Here is an 18276-nt window from a genome sequence, read left to right on the forward strand (position 1 = left end):
CTTCCTTTCTAGCCCTGGGTAGCTGCAATGGTTTGTTGCACCCTGAGAGCCTTATTGTAAAGGACACTGTGGCTTTATAAATGCTTATGGTGCTTTAGAGAATAGAACTTGTCTAAATTTTTAAAATTTCCTATCAAAACGTACTCCATGAACTGATTGCTGCTGACCTTTCTGGAGATGGTCAGTAGCCAATATAAATTGTGAGTTTGAGTCTCCAGCCCTTGCTTGCTCTTCAGTTGCCTATGATGTAACACTGAGCATATGGCTGCATATATTTGTTGACAAAACTAGAAGTAAAGGGTCAATACTAGCTACATTACTATTAGACAGATGGGATTTTGAGATTTCCTCCAATGCTCCCCACTCCCGTTCTCCATCCATTGTATTGTAGTTTAAATAAATTACCAAAATAATTGAAACCAGCATGATTATTTTGCATTATTTTAACAAATAAAATATGCAGAATTTTAAAATATTGTGTGCAGAATTTTTAATTTGTTGGTGCAGAATTCCCCCAGGAGTACGTTATGCAGTATGACCCGTTACTGCTGGCAAAGGTGGAGGCTTGATATTCCAGTTGGTTGGTGAACTCCCTAGAGCTACTGTTCTGAGAGTCTCTTTGGCACACCACATATAAGTAAAAATCTCTGCCGTAGTGGCTTAAAGCTTCCTTCTCTGTGTAGTGATATATCTGCAAAGGAGAGTGCATTTTTCACAACAACAGAACTGCACACAATTGTGTTTAATTTTACAGGTGAGAGTGCAGCCACTGGATCTATTGCCGGCTGCTTGTATGGATTGCTTTACGGCCTGAACAAGGTTCCCAAAGGCTTGTACCAGGATCTTGAACTGAGGGAGAGGCTAGAATACTTGGGCGAGTCTCTTTACCGACGATCCACAGAGGAAAAGTAAAGCCGTTTCTGCCATTTTTCTCTTTCTATACAGACTCTGTCAAACACTGTAGATAACTGACTAATTATAATAACACTGTTCTAGGCTGGTGAGGTTTAGTTCTAAAAGGCTATGTGTATAAGTGCGGTTAGCTGAGTCATTCAGGAGTAACTGGACACTGTAAATGTTCAGTTTTTCATAGACGCAGGGACTTTGAGTATCGAACTTGCTCTTAAAGTACAATTCAGGTCAGTGAGATTATTTTAAATAAAAAATATATAAATAACTAAACCCCTCTTATTATCAAAATTCTGCCTACCTTGCTAATGCCACCCCTAAACGCTATTATCAGTAGTCTCTTGTACACATATATAATTAATTTTCAAAACTAATGCTTTTTTGCTGAACTAATAGTATGATCCTTTTGTGAGGATGTTTAGTTCTCTGTAGATTTTAAACTTTTGACAATTCTTCCACCTCCCTCTTTCCTCCTCCTCACATCTAATGTCTCTGTAATACTTGCAACCCTAATGTGTCACAGATTATTCATTAATGAAATGTTAACCCTTTGTCAGCACTATGGTGTATATGTATTGTTATGTGAGAAGCTTCCAGAAAGGAAAGGCCAACACTAGCAACACTTCCAAGGTACAGCGAAGCATTATTGTGTTTAACATTTCTGCATTATTATGTTTTTTTTCACTCTAGACTCTTCAAAACTCTTTAAAAAAGTTAACTGGCTGAAATATTTGTAAATAAATTAATCTTATGCTCGTCATAAGCATCATTTCTTCATTTTTAGATCCTACTTATATGTTGCTGTATCAGTATCAGAATTTTTGGCTGAGGCCATTAAAGAGTTGTAGTACATCACCAGCTAGGCTATGATGTGTTTCATGTGACTGACATTTCCCTCACAAAGAGGCCTGGAGAGAAAACAGTAACTTTGGCTTTTAAAACAGAAAACCAACTAACTATATGGCCAAGTTAAAAATTAGTATCTGATCTGAATAAAACTAACAGTAGAACTTAGTGAATCATATTCTGATCTGTAATACTGGCATAAATCTGGAATAACTCCCATTAGTGGAATTATACTAATATTAATTCTGGAGTACTTGAGAGCAGAATTTAGCCCCATATGATTGATTCCACGTTTTAGCACAAAGATTCTTAAACTGTGGTCCACAGAGAATATTCTAATGGTCCACAAAGAGCTGACTGGTCACGTGGTCCTGTTTTCTCCTCTCTATTTCCACCTGCTGACTTGCATTTAAAAAGGCAGCTAAAAATACATAAATACTTTCCTATTGCTTTTCCATATAAGCAATTGCCATCGGGATGTTATATGATAGAAAGGGGAGCAGGTGATCCATGTCATTGTGATTAGTAGGGGAGATGGTCCACACGCCAATCTCTTTATTAAAATGTGGGCTACACAATGAACAACATTGAGTTCTTGTTTTAGCATGCTCTCTTTGCATCTTTGCTATGTGCTGCTTTCTCATTTTGAGCATATGTTAACATTTAAACAAAGAAGGATATTGGTTTGTAATATATGACTTTATATAAGAAACATCAAGACTTTCTGAAAACGTTCTTTCTAGTTTATGATGCCTCTAGCATTCCCCATAATAAATTCAGCAATTAAGAAGAGAGAAGAATGTAGCTCTCATAAGGTACGATTTTCTCTTGTACATCTAACTTTTCCTTTACCCAGGAAAAAATCTCCAGCGGAAAAGAAATCATCATTACACAAAGACAGCATGCCGCATCATTAGACTTTGAAAGGTTGAACTAAACATATGGTTGCTGTGTTTTTTAAGTTAACAATTGTCAATATTGTTCTTCTAGATTGTATCAAAGCTATCCCATTATTCATCTTGCCTTACATTCATGATCAAACTTAATTTCAGAGACAGAAGAGCAAATCTAATTTTACAAAGATGGTTCACATAGACAGAAGCTATAAAGTAGGCAAATACTAACAAAACATTGTTTCCACAGTTATAGGGGAAAATAGGCCATTGGCCACCACTTTATTAAAGACATAACAAGGTTTAAACATCAGCGTGAATAAGAGTAACCACTACTGCAAAGGAACACTGTTGTTGCTTTCCCTTACTGTAGGCTATTCCTTGAACCAAATTACATGCAAAGACAGGTGCCCTCAAGATACTATGTGTGGTCCCAAGACTAAAACAGTCTTTTTGCCCCCCTGTCATGGCCGTCTGACTCAAACCAAGATTCAACTAACACTAAGTTAGAGCTGCTGATAGTCAACTCCTGGAAACTTCTATAAGTGGGCTTATCTTGTGGTACAGAGTAACCTTCATTTCCCAGTAACAAATCACCAACCACCTTTCCCAACAAACTTTGAACCAGCGTTACTATTGAAGCCTCTCTCCACTCGATGTATTAAAACTGCTAGCACTAAGAAAAAGGTGCTGAAACAAGAGCCAACTCACTGATTACTCCTGACCAGACAATAACTTAACATTACCCAGTGTAGAGAAAAGAAAATACAACCGGCTAGTGCAAATAGGATACAAATAACCTAATTTATCAGAACTTAAATCACATGTAGCAATCACAAACCATATGGCCAGGCCTGTCTGTCTGAACATTGCTGTGTGAGCAGGTAAGAAAAGCTTTCTAATAGGGGCAAGTGGGCATGAGAACCAGCATAGCTCCTGCCAAGTGTTCTCTCTCCCCCACCTATAGCCACCTTCAGCCAGGCAGTGGGAGTTTTATGTGGGTCAATGGGGTGACCAATCATGCAGCTCATAGTAAAACAACTTGTCCTGATTGGCTGCCCAGGCTGAAGCTATTGTAGCCCTCACTTGATGACCCTGGCTAGGGTGGCTAGGGCTGCATACTGTATAGGGGGTGAAGAATGGAACAGTGTAGTGGGAAATACTTGTCATGCAAAGGAGCTAAGTAGAAGCCTTCTTTAGTTAGGATGACAGTTTCACTCTGTCTAATGCAGCTTTACGTGGCCTCTTAAAAGCTGAGCACCTCTTCGAGAAAATGAAACCATTTGTACCCCTGCAGTCCTGCCATGTCAGCAAGGCGGCATGGGGGGAACCTGCACTGCCCCTGTTCTGCACTCCCTGCTTGCCTAGTCCTCTCTGAGATACATTGGCATAATAATGCCTAAATGGAAACCCAAGTAGTTGAGGGCCAAGAATTAGTTTGTTTCTTTTTACAAAAGGTTTTGACAAAATCTACTGTGAATATTTTGTGAAAGTTCTGTGTTGTTGTTGTTAACAACCCCTGGATACACTGTTGTTGTTGTTAATGCAAGCCTTCCCTTGCAGCGCTGGCAAACCATGGTGCTCCTACTGCATGCCAGCCAGCGAGACTGAATGGCTTAGTATGGGCTGAAGAGCACTAAGAAGGGCAACGCCCAGCACCCACCTACTGATGATAAAAAGGAGAGCTCCCCAAGCCTCTAAAGTGTATGTTTGTTGAAAACTACCCTCCCTCTGCAGGACTGCATAGGCACTACTGCTGGTCTAGGGCTCCAGAAACCCCCACAATCCCAGAACAGAGGCAAGAAGGGGCCAGGATCCAGGGGTTGTTCATCGGGTTAGTAAACGTATTTGTATGAGCTCCCTCTCCCTGGCCTACCTCCAGCAGCTCTTCCTGCTCAGGTGCTGAACACATCTCCTCTGCCCGCATAGGCACAGGGTCTGACCGTTCTCAGGTCTGTGACATTACAGTGTCTGCTATGAAGGCTTTCACTGGGCTAACCCAGTCACTGGGATTAGATTGCATTTCAGCCTGTTAGTGTATCAGGCTTTTGGTACTCAGATACTACAGTGATGAGTGTCACAGAAGTGCCTGTGAATAAATAAGAGAGACAAGGTGGGGGAGGTAATATCTTTTATTGGACCAACTTCTGTTGGTGAGAGAGACAAACTTTCGAGCTTATACAGAGCTCTTCTTCAGGTCCGGGAAAGGTAATCAGTGTGTCACAGCTAAAGACCAGGTGGAACAGATAGTTAAGCATAAGGAGTTAACTCATGTTGCAAGAAACCTTACACACAACTATATACAAGAAACCCTCAAATCACCACACTTACCACCACAGATCCAGCAACCACCCCAAACACACCTAGAAATCTGGCCTCTACAGCTAGGCACTCAAATACCACAGAATATGCTCTGAGGAGAAAGTCCAAGATATACACTTTAACACACATAAAACCGTCTTCACCATATAAGGATACTCCACTAGAGAACTAGATCACATCATGGAATGGGTCATCCTAATTTCCCGAGAGAACCTGCTTCAATACAGAAAAAAAGTCCACTGACCATGTACCCCTAGCTGTCACCTATCACCCCACGCTGGAAGCCATATGAGGTATCATCAAACAATTACAACCCAAACTTGATGGGGATCACATCTTGAGAGAAATCTTTACCAAACCCCCTTTTCTGGCCTTCAAACAACCCCACAACTTTGCCAAACTCATCGTCAGAAGCAAGCTCCCCACAGACCAGGACACACCAACTCAGAGCGGCACCACACCCTGCCAGAACAGATGCAAAACCTGTAGCCATATTTCCACTGCTACAATGTTCAATATCCCCCATAGGAACCTTTCAAGATCCATGGGTACTACACGTACCTATTGCAACATATGGTATACCTCATCTAGTGCATCAAATGCCCTAGCAATCACTATAGGGGTGAAACCAGACAATCTCAACACTCTCAAATAAACTCATACAGAAAAATGATAAAAGACAAAAACATTACCCATGAGTGAACTCTTGTCATAAAATAATAACTCCATATCTGACCTCTCAGTCTACACCCTCAAAGGAAACTGATACAACACCTTCAAGAGGCGAGCCTGGGAGCTTAAATTCATAACTCTGATAGACACCAGAAATCATGGATACAATAGAGATACTAATATTTATCTTGTATCAGAGGGGTAGCTGTGTGGCAATGTAAAGACTAACAGATTTATTTGGGCATAAGCTTTCATGGGTAAAAAACCCACTTCTTCAGATGCATGGAGTGAAAATTACAGATACAAGCATAAATATACTAACACATGAAGTATATGTCTTATTACAACAATCTGTAAACTATTAACTTACCTTTGTCCTATGACTGCAGAGGTGTTAATTGCCCACTTCATTTTGAATGGTTTCTTGCAATGTGTTAACTCCTTATGCTCACCTTGTATTTAGCTGCAACATTCTGAGTACCTTTCCCAGACCTGAAGAAGAGCTCTGTGTAGCTCGAAAGCTCACCAACACAAGTTGATCCCATAAAAACTATTACTTCACCCACCTTGTGTCGTTCCTGTCCTGGGACCAACATAGCTATAACACCACTGCAAACAACTATGCATAAATAAGTAAATTGCCTGCTTGCCTCTTGAAAATATATTATTGCTGAGTGGGTGGGGTTCATTTAAAATAAGCAAATGAACAAGATCTTTTGAAACTGGTCTTAGATCACCTGGACACACAAGTGATCAGCCTGTTCTGACATTTAAAATCATGTAGTTAGGACAAAAATATCCAGAAAATAGCTCATCTAGATCTCCTAAGGCAGATGGCAGCATAATTTTTAAAAATGGCTTTTGTAGGGAGGGAAGAGAAGCCTGGTACAGTAGAACCTCAGAGTTACAAACACCAGGGTTACGAACTGACCAGTCAATCACACACCTCATTTGGAACCGAAAGTATGCAATCAGGCAGCAGCAGACACACACACACACAGAGAAACACAGTACAGTACTGTGTTAAACATAAATTACTAAAAAATAAATAAAGGGAAAGCAGCATTTTTCTTCTGCATAGTACAATTTCAAAATTGTATTAAGTCAATGTTCAGTTATAAACTTTTGAAAGAACAACCGTGGCGTTTTGTTCAGAGTTATGAACAACCTCCATTCCCGAGGTGTTCATGACTCTGATGTTCTACTGTATGCGTTAGTGCTGCCCACTGCCATGGGGGAGTTCCAGGTTCCAGTTCCAGAATGCTATTACCTCATTCCCTGGCCTAGCTCATAGCCTGGGGTAGTGCCTTGCACTTCTCAACAAAGAACCCTCTGACTGTTTATGAAATGGTGTTAACAGACTCCCACTATGCACAACAACCCTAAGGGACCATTCTGCCCAGTTTCTCTCAGCTATAATGACAGGTGGTTATAGTCCAAGGAGTGAAGGACAGGTGTTGGGATAATATTAGGGATGAAATCTTGACCCCATTGGTATCCAGGTCAAAACTTCCATTCAATGTGGTCATGATTTCCCTGCAGGACTTTGTGCCGTAGACTCTCCCTTAGGAAATGCATTGGGGTTTTTTAATGCTGTGACAATAGTATCAGCATTCCCCCATGTCCCCACCAGGGCCGGCTCTAGCTTTTTTGCTGCCCCAAGCAGCAAAAAAAAGCGCCGCCCCCCAGCCCTCCCCGCCGAGCGCCACGCCGCCCCCCCGCCGAGTGCCGCCGGAACCCCCCCCCAGAGCGCTGCCCCCCATGGCGCCCCCCACGGCGCCCCCCCGCCGAGCGCCGCCGGAACCCCGCCGAGCGCTGAGCCCCGCGACGCCCCCCCCGCCGAGCGCCGCGCCGCCGGAGCCCGCCCCCGCCCCCTGCCGAGCGCTGCCGGAACCCCCCTTCAGCGCCGCGCCCGTGCTGCACCCCCACCGAGCCCCGCGTGCCGGAACCCCCCCCCGAGCGCCAAGCCCCGCACTGCCCCTCCCCCCCCGCCCAGCACCGCGCCGCCGGAGCCTGCCCCTGCCCCCCGCCGAGCGCCGCCGGAACCCCCTTCCAGCGCCGCGCCCGCGCCGCCCCCTCGCCGAGCCCCGGGCAACCGAAGCCCGCCCCCCCAGCGCCGTGCCGCCGGAGCGCCCCCCCCCACGGAATGCCGTGCCGCACTCCCCCCGCCACCCCTTACCAGGTGCCGCCCCAAGCATATGCTTGGGTGCCTGGTGCCTGGAGCCGGCCCTGGTCCCCACACATCTGTGTTTATTTTAGAGAAATAACTTCATATAGAGAACCCAGGATTTATATTTCACGGTACATGATCATCCGAGAGAGCAGATTTTTTCACAAATACATTGTAATGCTCGTTTGTGGGTGAGATCATCTTGGAAAAACTTCAGATGCCCTGAATAGGTAGAGTAGCTCTTGTTCATCTTCTGTTACTAGCTGATAAATATAGACCAGACATTCGGATATAGGACATACACAAAATAATGGTGTGTACCTATAAAACAGTGTAATATTTCTGAAAATGCACCCTAATGAAAATACTCTAAAATACATCCTATTGATTTGACTTATGGGTAAACCCTTAACAGAGATCACTATTGTTTCTTTTACCACCTAATTCTATTTTAACGAACTCCAAACCAATAACAAGAGGATCTGATTCTGTTCCGATTGCAGTCAATTGGGGTTTTGCTATTGATGTTAGTGGAAGCTAGGTGATCCCATTCTTTATTATATGTTTATGGGAATGTCCACAGTATGGTAGGCACTTTTTAGAGAGAATAAGGAACAGCCCCTACCCTGGCAAGCTTGCAGCCAGAGGTCAGATAGACAGAAAAATAGGGCAGGGCTAGAGCAAGTGGGAGAGAGTTTCTTTTTTCCCTTAATTTTCACAAAAAAATTCAAACTAAACTGGTAACAATTAACTCAAATGTCATGATAACGGAGTTTTCAAAATTATAAATCCACCAGAACTCTTGATTGAAACACATTGAACATTTGGCTTTCTCTGCCCATTGCAATCCAAAAAAATATGCTTTTAAAAGAGTGACTTTACTTAATCTCCTCCTGCCTTAAATGCCCTTATCCATAATAGGAGGGGGAACTGCAATCTAATGATAGCCAATGAGGGCATCCTTCTGAAATTAACACCAGTTGTAACAAATATGACATCAGAACTGGCTTCATTATATTTCTGTCCTTGTGTGTGTTACTGCTTACGTGAAGGGGTATTTAATCTGTGTTACCATGCACTGTGTATGCGGAGGGCACCTGTGCTATGGTGAAATGTAGTCATTCACAGTTGAAACCCAGAGCTTAGTTGTTTGTTATACAGACATCAGCCAGTTGTTAAAATCTGTTTTGGTCTTTTAAAATACCCAGAAGGTCATTATAAATAGAACCTATTAGATCCATCAGCTTAATCCCATGCTGTTATATGTAATTTTTAAGTGCCTTCTCTTCTGAATACTTGAAATGTAGCCATCTGAAAGCCAGATTTTGCCACACTTTTTGACAATGAGCAGTACCATAATCTGCAGGTAGCCCTATTAAAATCACTACATAGGTTTGGTTTTAATTTCCCATTGAAATCAATGGTGTACAAACCTGCTGTCAGTAAGAGTGGCAGGATCTGGCCCTATAAGAATAGAGTTATGAAGACTGATACTACATAAAATCTTAACAGTTTTGCAACCTCTCTTTGTTCTGTTTATGCATCTTATTAGTGCACATCAGGTTTAGTTTACAGAATTTGTTGTCCCGCTTCTGCTCATAAATGAGGAGGACATAAAAATGAATACGCTGAATCTTGGCCTGGTGTGTTGGCTGGACTCCATCCACAACACTATTTTACTGCACAGTGAAGTAATCCATTTTCTCATGGGTGCTAGAAAGCTGACACCTCTTGCGTTTTTTTCCAGAGCACTATCTTATGTTATTGACTTCACTCTGCAGCTTTTGCACTAAGTTCTGTATTTTATTTAGTAACCAATCAGCACCATTTTTTAAACCCTCAACTCTCTGAAGGCCTAATTCTCCAAACTGAACTGTAGAGACAGCATGCCAGATTTCCTGCTCCAGGTTAAATACTGAAAGGGTGCAGTAGTCAAGTGACATTGCCATGGCTGTCATTATATAAAATGCTCTCTCGCTAGTTCTGTCCTACTTGTCATTGGTGTGATCCTTTTGGAAAATAGATTTAAGGGGGCATTTCCCAGATGCCAAATGTCCCAGATTAGATTAGACTCCTTGTTAACTGGAAAGGTTCCTGCTAATTTCTAAATTGTATCTACAGTGAAACCTGAGTCTGGGGCTGATCTACACTTTTCAGCCTTCAGATTTTGTTTTTATGTTAACCCAGAGGCACAGCTGTATTTCCATACTGAGTGTATTCTCATCTTCTTTATTGTTTAGCAGGAGTGGAAATGTTTGGTAACATTTGTGTATCAGGGGACAATAGAATTTAAAGAAAATGAGGAATGGCACAGATGAGCTTTGTTCACCATTGTTAGTGTTGTTTATTCTCATGAGTATTTCCCAGTTACTGTCCAGTGCTACCCAAATGTTTAAACAAGTGTCACAAAACACAGGAGACATTGCAGGCTGCACAATGTAGGATTGTTATTAAAAACCTGCATACACACACCACAGGATGCTTCATGAATATTCTAAAATATTGTGCATGCTGTTAACAGGCAACTAACTATGACCCAGTTAAGAACTGTAAGTTAAGATATTCTGTTTAATGCACTATACATGTAATTAAAAAGAATAAGATTAGAAGAAAGTGACTGGTTGTGGATCTTGTCAGTACAGCTGTAGGGACTTCCACAGACCAATTTCTATTTGTGTATAATACTAAGTTTATCTTGATTTAAGTTGTAAAACAAGTTTTAGAAGATTTCTGTTATAAAAGAAAGGATCTGTTAATAAAATAAAAGTAAAACAGAGTAAGGAAGTAGAGGCAATACTGATGACTTCAAAAGAGCATTCATTTTCTTTTATACAGCACTAAATGTACAAAGTTTTGCGATGATAAGCTGCTGATAGATCCCATGGTGCTGAAGAAGAAACTAAATAGGATGGCAACAGAACCAGGGGCTTTTGCTGTCCTCAGCAGCCTGCTGCTTTACATCACAGACCTCGCGGCCTGCGACCCACAGATACCGAGGAAGAAGGCAAAATGGGCAGAAGGCAAAGGAAACAAGGTGATTTATAATCCTGAATGCCAAAGTGCAAACAAAAGCAAGCGCCCCACAAGATTCCAGCTTTTGCAGTCCAAGTTCATGAACAACAATCGTGAACCTTACATAAAAAAGACAAGAGAAGTTGGCAAGCTAATCATTAAAGAAAAGCAGTGGGTAAACAGGGGCTGTCTAAATGCCACTGTTAACAAATTAGACAAAAATAAGGAAAAAAAAGGAAGTGGTCAAGCACTAGAAGAGAACAAAAAGATAATGCCCAATGAGAGGGTCAAGTGGAATGGCCTGAGTGGGAAAAATACAGTGAAAAACATTCTGAAGAAATTTTTAGCTGCAGAGGAGAAAGAAACTAAGGAGAAAGCTTCTGTCTGGAAAAAGAAAGAGCCAAACAGCAATTTGCCAAAAATTATCAGCAAGAATTCTGTTTTCTCCAAACTGAAGGAAAAGTTTGAACAGGCTAGTTCTGTTTGTTCAGCCACGGAGGCGAAAACATTGCTGTTGCGCAAAGGTGAGAAAAATAATACAAAGGTCCCAAGTAGAACACCTATTCACAAACCAGAGGTCACAGTGCTACACACTGTGACAGCCCCAGTTCTAAATAGCCCTCAGTCCCAGTATTTAGTGTGTACGACGGCTCCAATGCCTAGATTCAGTGTTGTGACTGAAATTAGCCATCCTTGGAGCTGGTTGACAAACAACACTGAAAGTAATCAGCCTTTTGATCATGGCACTCAAATGGTAGAGATGAGTGACTCTGACAGCAAACATGATATTAAGCCTGGTAAGAATGAAATGCCAGAAAATAGGGCACAAGACAGAGAGTACAAAGGACAGATGCAAACTGTACAATGTGTAATGCCCAAGGTCATGACTGACAACAAGGACAGTGCAGAGACTAAAATAGATTCCACAAACCAAGGACCTGGTTTTCTTCCTAATCTAGACCGCTCTTCTACTTTCTGTAAAAATAAATCCCTTGCAGACTGCATTCCTACCTTATCTAAACCCACCCTATCTCACAAGGGAAATAGCACATTAGCTGGATTTGATACATCTTCATTAGGGGATAATAAAACTGCTCAATATGTTAGTGAAGACAATCCGTCTACTAACTTGCCCTATTCTGGTATAGCTGAAGGATCCAGTGCACACAGTCCCCAGGATATTAAAGAGGTTGGTATTCCTAAAATAACGGTGAATGCATGCAGTTCAAAGGAGACAGAAATAGAGTTCTCAGAGTCAGAAAAAGATCCTCTCTTTGCAAGCCAAAAATGTTTCCCGGAGGAGAAACTATCGGAAAATATTCCATCGTTTTGCTCCCCAGTAGCTCAGGCATCTCAGAATGTAGTGCCTCCAAATGATGATCTGCAATTAATTGTCAAAATACCAGTTACTGACAAAATGCCACCGCTGATGCCAAGGCAAGAAAATGCATCAGATTTTAAAGGCAAACATTCCAAAGCAGCTATAAAAAGAGAGAAATTTCACTATAAACAGGAAATATTTCCTAGTTCTAGAAAAAATGATTGCAAAGTCACAGCTAAGCAAGAAGAGGAGCCAGCCATAAATCCAAACAAGCTGTCTGATTGTCAAATGCAAACTGAACAAATAACCCAGGAATCACAACCACATCAAATGCTTGGCCAACAAAATAACATTGATAATTTCAGCATTAACGTATCAAATCCGACTATGAATCAGACAAATGATTCAAAGAAGGAAAAAAGTGGTATTGTAGAAGGAAAGCATATCTGCTCTGATTTTGAAAAGGACCAAGGTCCATTGTCAAGTTATTTAATGAAGCACAGGTGTTATATTCCAGAAGAGAATTTTGGGAAGGACCAATTATCCTCATCAAATGAAATGTCAAGTCAGGAAAACAATACTGCCAGGGAAAGGAGTACCTTGTGTAATCTGGAGATTTATGAAATGCCATCAAAGTATTTCATGAAGCATGAAAGTGACATTGCAGATGAGAATCCCTGGCCTAATTCTGAGACATGTCAATCATTCTCATCAAATTATTTAACAAAGCACGAAAACAATGCTACAGAACAAAGAATCTGGCATGCTATTGAAAAGCCCCAGATCCCATCATCAAAAGATTTGGTGAAAGATGAAACCTATAGTGTAGAAGATAAGCAGGCTTGTCATAATTCTGATAAGTACCAATTACCTTCTTCAAATGAGTCAGCAAAGCATAAAGGTGATATTATAGCAAAGAATGCTATGTATAACCATGAGAATTACCAGACACCACCATCATCAAGTGATGTCATAAACCATGAAAATAATACAGCCAAAGAGAAGAATATCCATCATGTTTTTGAGAAGAATCAGTTACTCTCACCAAATGAACTGGGGAAGCATGAAAATAATACTGCAGAAGAGATAAGTCCCTTGAGTAACGTAGAGAAATCCCAATTACCCTCATCAAAAGCACTGTTGAAGCCTGAAAATAATATCGCAGTAGAGAGAATCCCCTTGAATAACTGTGAAAAGTACCGACTACCCTCACCAAATGAATCAGAGAAGCACGAAAATAATACTGTGGTAAAAACAAGACCCTGGAGTAATCTGGAGCAGGACCAACTGCCAACTCCAAATGATACTCTGAATTATGAAAATGAGATGAGAGATGAGAACTTTGAGAAAAACCAGTTTCCTTCCTCAAATGAAATGGTGACTCATGAAAATAATAGTGCAAGTGAGAGAAATAACTTACATAAATATGAAGAGTACCAAATGCTGTCTTCAGATGATGGTTTGAAACATGAAAATGATACGATGGTAGAGAAGAATGCTACTGCAGCAGAGAGAAATACCTTGTGTAACTCTGAGATGTGCCAAATACCAACATCGGGTGATTTCATGAAGCATAAGGATAATAGTGCAAAAGAGAAGAATTCTTCTAGTTTTGAGACATGCCAATTACCCTTATCAAAGAATAAAATTAACACTCCAGGACCAAGAAATACCTTGTGTAGCATCAAATACCAAATGCCATCAAGAGATTTAGTGGAAAATGAATATGATACAACAGAAGAGGAAAACACCTGTTGTAATACTGAGAGATACCAACTGTTCTCATCCCGTGAATCAATGAAACATGAAAATAATGCTGCAGAGGCAAGAAATATCCAGAGTAACTTTAAAAATTACCAAAAGCCATCATCAAGAAGTATAGGGAAGCATGAAAGCAAAACTGTCCAAGAGAGAAGTACCCATCATAATTTTGAAGAGTACCAGTTACTTTCAAGAAATGCACCACAGAAGCATGGAAAGATAGGTGCAGTAGAGAGAGATACCTTGTGTAACCCTAAGAAGAATCAAAAACCATCATCAAGTTCATTGGTGAAGCAAGAAAATAATGTTACGGTAGAGAAGCAACAACAAACACCATTGTCAGATGATTTTGTGAAGCATGAAACTGAAACTGTGGAAGAGAAGAATAAACATCATAGTTCTGAGAAGTACCAATTAACCTCATCAAATAAATTGGTCAAGCATGGAAAAAATACCACAGTAGAGAAGAAGCAACAAATACCAATATCAAATGATTTTAGAAAGCATGAAACTAACACTGTGAAAGAGAAGAATAAACATCATAGCTCTGAGAAGTGCCAATTAACCGCATCAAATAAATTGGTGACACATGGAAAAAATACTGCAGTAGAGAAAAAGCAACAAATACCAATAGCAAATGATTTTAGGAAGCATGAAATTAGTACTAAAGAAAAGAAAAATCCACATCTCAAAGTTGAGAAATACCGGTTACCTTCCTCAAGTAAACTGGAGAAGCATGAAACTAATAGTTCAGGAAAGAAAAACAGTTTGTGTGATTTTGAGACGTATCAAGCTTCATTGCCAAGTGATCTCATGAAGCATCGAAGTGATTCAACATTAGAGGAGAATCCTTGGCATAACATTGATAACTACCAAAAATTACCCCTATCAAATGATGTATCCAAACATGATAAAAATCCTGTAGAACAGAGGAAAACCCAGCATGGCTTTAAGAAGTACTGTAAACTAACATCAAATGATTTAGCAAAGCATGAAAATGTTGCTGCTGAAGGAAAGGCCAGGAGGCCAGGGTCTGATCAAAGAAATGACAAAAAAACAGAACTCCAGGACTGCACTAGAACAGCAGCACACGCAAAATACATAGCAGAAAGTTACAGTGAAGGACCCCTAAATTCATCTTTTAAACCAATGATAGTTAGAGTAAGTGATACATTTAAGCATCACACCTGATAGCTCTACAGGTAAACTAATAACCTCAATTATTTGTATCATCGGATCTTTCTTTTTTTCCTTCAATGTTCAAGACATTAAATTATCACTTCGTAATTGCATGGATATTGATGCGTATTTCTTAGGGTGTGATTCTTTTCCCTTTCTTAAACACTGGCCAGAAGATCACTGCAAATATATCATCAGATTAATCATCAATTTATTATGAGAGGGGCTGAGAGACCATCAACAATTTAATCCTGCTCCAATCTCTCCTTGATAAATGCTCGGTTTTGTTTGTAACTAGGGTATTTTGAGGATGAACTTTCCTTTGTATTTACTCATTTTAGTAAAACGCTGTTACTACTCCTTCTAGGAATGAGTTTAGACAATGTCAGGCTTCGTTAGGTCAAAAATGGCCACTTAAGTTCTAGCTTTAAAGCTGTAAATGCAAAGGCTGATACTTGCTAACATGCATAATGTTTCACGGGTAATGTGCGGAAAGATAGATGCTTCCTTTATCTGCAGGAAAGTCCTGAAAGGACAATATGTTAAATTATTTACTATCGGGCGCTTATGTTCTGTGGTATAAATATTGGGAAAATATTGATTGAACCTTCTGTCAAGATATTTACACTTTCGGTTGTGTACAGTATTGAGATGTGTTTGTAGAGATAGGTTATTCCCTCATGCATGTCACGCTATAGCTACTCCTGTGTTCACAAAGGGCCATAATGCAGCAACTACAAGTATTCACAAAGGGCCCAGTCCTGTAAGGTGCTGAGCAGGTCAATGAAAACAGGCTGCTGAGAATGGTGCAGGAGGGATTCAGCACTTTGCAGGATTGGGGTTAAATTGCCTTTGTGGCATATCAGGGGCACACAGGCCCAAGGCAGGCATTGCCATGGATATTAAAGTTACTCATTGGAAAGTCTTATCGTGCTCGTGCTTTCCTGTCAAGTGTAGCAAATGTTTACCGTAGTACGATATGAAACTTGATAATAATGAGCAGCCAATGTCATTGAAATGTGCCAGTGGAATGTGATGTTCAGAATGGACAATAATAGCAACTTCTGCGTAAAGTTTGCGTGTCCCTGGCTTTGCTTTGGTAGACAGGATCGGTTTGTTATGTTTGCTTCTTTCTGCCCAGCTGATGAACAGAATGTAGCTGCAAAATGGAATCTTGCCGTTAATGCCACATAACACCCTGTGGTAGGTAGGTAGATATTAATATAATAAAGTCAACTCTCACATGTGCCAGCGTATCTGCCTTGTTTTCATAAGTTGAGCACTGTGGAGAGAAGCCTTTTCTAATTAAAAAGGCCTTTCTTTAAAGGGCACTTCCTAAGGGCTTTGATTCATTAAATGTTATCCACCGCCATCCGTACACAGATCCTGGCTCTTTGACAGCCAAGGTCAGCCTGCCTGAAAAGCCAATTAAAACCCCAATCTTTTAAGAGGCAGTAAGCTTCTGAAAATTGCAGAGCTAATTTAGAAGGGGCAGAGTTTATGCAAATAAGCTCTTCTTTACCCACAGTCCACTGCACCACATTCCTTTGAATATGTTAGACACTGTCTGCAGCTACGCAGTACATTTTAGTGGTCTGGCTGTTGCTTGTTTTCCAGACTGGCAGAATGCTCCTCTATGACTCCAGCCAAGAGAATGATGACATGAGCAGACTGGCAGCCTTCTAAATTCAAATCCCTTTGATGACAGTGTAAAGAGCACAGATACACAGATGACAGCTGGGCTGGGCAGGCTGGGGACACTGCTTTGAGAGGTGACATGGAACACAGTGTTCCCTGATAGCTAAAGAAGGTGATATTTTAAATTTTTCCTTGAAGACATAGCATTAGCCTTCCTGGCAGCAAGAAGCTCATGGAGTGAAATCTTCCCCTCTCCCCCTATCTCCCCCCCCCCATGCAGAGGGCCAGATAAAAGGACTGTGCACCCCACTGTGCACCCCTTAAAGCCACAAAATTGGGAGTAAGTAGAATTTATGGGTTGTGTAATACTGGACCTCTGCACAGGGGGGAATTTCATCCATGGAGATTTTTTGAGCCAGCAGCCATGGAGGCTTCTTAGAACTGAACTAAGCATGATTGATATTATTATTCAGTATTACATGACCTAGTTTGAAAGTGCCCTGTAACCTAAAAAACATTCACATCAAACTAGAATAGCAAATTCTCTGTTTGCCTGTTCTCTAGTTGGGTTCTAAAAATTGCAGCTAGATCTGGTTGAAGTGGGGATGATTTTTTTATAAAAAATGAGTATTTATTTTCTGTAATAAAAACCTGCAGTTCACATGGTTGGAAAAATCACCAACCAGAATTAGGGAGCCTTTACTAGCTGTCTGGAAATTGATAAAGTGTTATTTGGGCAATGCACAGGGAATTTTATCTATGTGTACCAGGAAGCCCAACCCCTCTCTGTGTATATCCTACATGTCTGCTTCTCTTGATGCTGCTGAAGCGCTACCACAGTATTCTGGAACACTTTCCTTTCAGTACAAGTCAGATATTAGTGGGGTAGAGAAATTTTTAAGGGGTGATTTTTGCATTTCTGTATGCCTCAATCTATATGGGTTAGAAAAGTGATAAATACATTAACATCAATTGATCATCTACCATAGGTGCTGGAACTAGGGGCACTGGGGGTGCTGCCGCACCCCCTAGCTTGAAGTGGTTTCCATTATATACAGAGTTTCCAGTTTAGTTCAATGGCTCTTGGCACCCCCGCTATGAAAATTGTTCCAGCACCCCTGTCATCTACCACAAGTAACCTTAAAACACTGCAGACGCTTGCACCAACTACAGACTAATGTGTGATGGCCCAGTAAAGTAAACCACGTGTTTTAGTATCAATAATTATTAAGGAAATGTCAAAACTGAGCCTAGGTATTTAACAAAAACCAGGTGTAAGCTGGGCGGGACGGGGGTGGGGGGGGGGGTGGGGGAGCTGTATCACTGTCCTGGGAAGGAAAGCGAACACCACACCCAACTCCCTTTAAGGCCCCTGGCTCAGGGCACTATTTATTGTTTGAACACAAAAGACATAAAATAAAGCAACTTTTAGTTGCTGGCTACAAGCCCCAGAGGTTTTTTCCCTTGTTGCCTCCAGTCGTATGGTAGGCAGGAATCCCTTAACCCTTTCTGAATTGCTGCTCACCTTGTCCAAACAAGTAAATTATTTTTTT

The 18276-nt window shown here is 41.0% G+C and overlaps 2 protein-coding genes across 4 annotated transcripts in view; both read left to right on the top strand.

Moving 5' to 3' along the window:
* Positions 1-1672, top strand: part of ADPRHL1 (ADP-ribosylhydrolase like 1) — a 30917-nt gene extending 29245 nt beyond the window's left edge. For both annotated transcript variants that reach the window (XM_005307624.4, XM_005307620.3), the window contains one exon: positions 755-1672. In XM_005307624.4, the coding sequence (XP_005307681.1) occupies positions 755-912 (158 nt within the window). In that variant the 3' untranslated portion in view covers positions 913-1672. The remainder of the gene's footprint in view (positions 1-754) is intronic.
* A 2510-nt stretch (positions 1673-4182) lies between these two features.
* Positions 4183-15198, top strand: LOC122172100 (uncharacterized). 2 transcript variants are annotated; one of them, XM_008173221.3, is made up of 2 exons: positions 4183-4352; positions 10648-15198. In XM_008173221.3, the coding sequence occupies exons 1-2, from the start codon at positions 4318-4320 to the stop codon at positions 15095-15097; spliced, it is 4485 nt and encodes a 1494-aa protein (XP_008171443.2). In that variant the 5' UTR covers positions 4183-4317; the 3' UTR covers positions 15098-15198. The 2 variants fall into 2 exon arrangements, with proteins under 2 accessions (XP_008171443.2, XP_042717346.2); XM_042861412.2 differs by having other exon boundaries at positions 4220-4482.
* Positions 15199-18276: the final 3078 nt, after the last annotated feature.

Source organism: Chrysemys picta, chromosome 1 (assembly GCF_011386835.1).
Source record: "Chrysemys picta bellii isolate R12L10 chromosome 1, ASM1138683v2, whole genome shotgun sequence".
In the NCBI taxonomy this organism is placed as follows: Eukaryota; Metazoa; Chordata; order Testudines; family Emydidae; genus Chrysemys; species Chrysemys picta.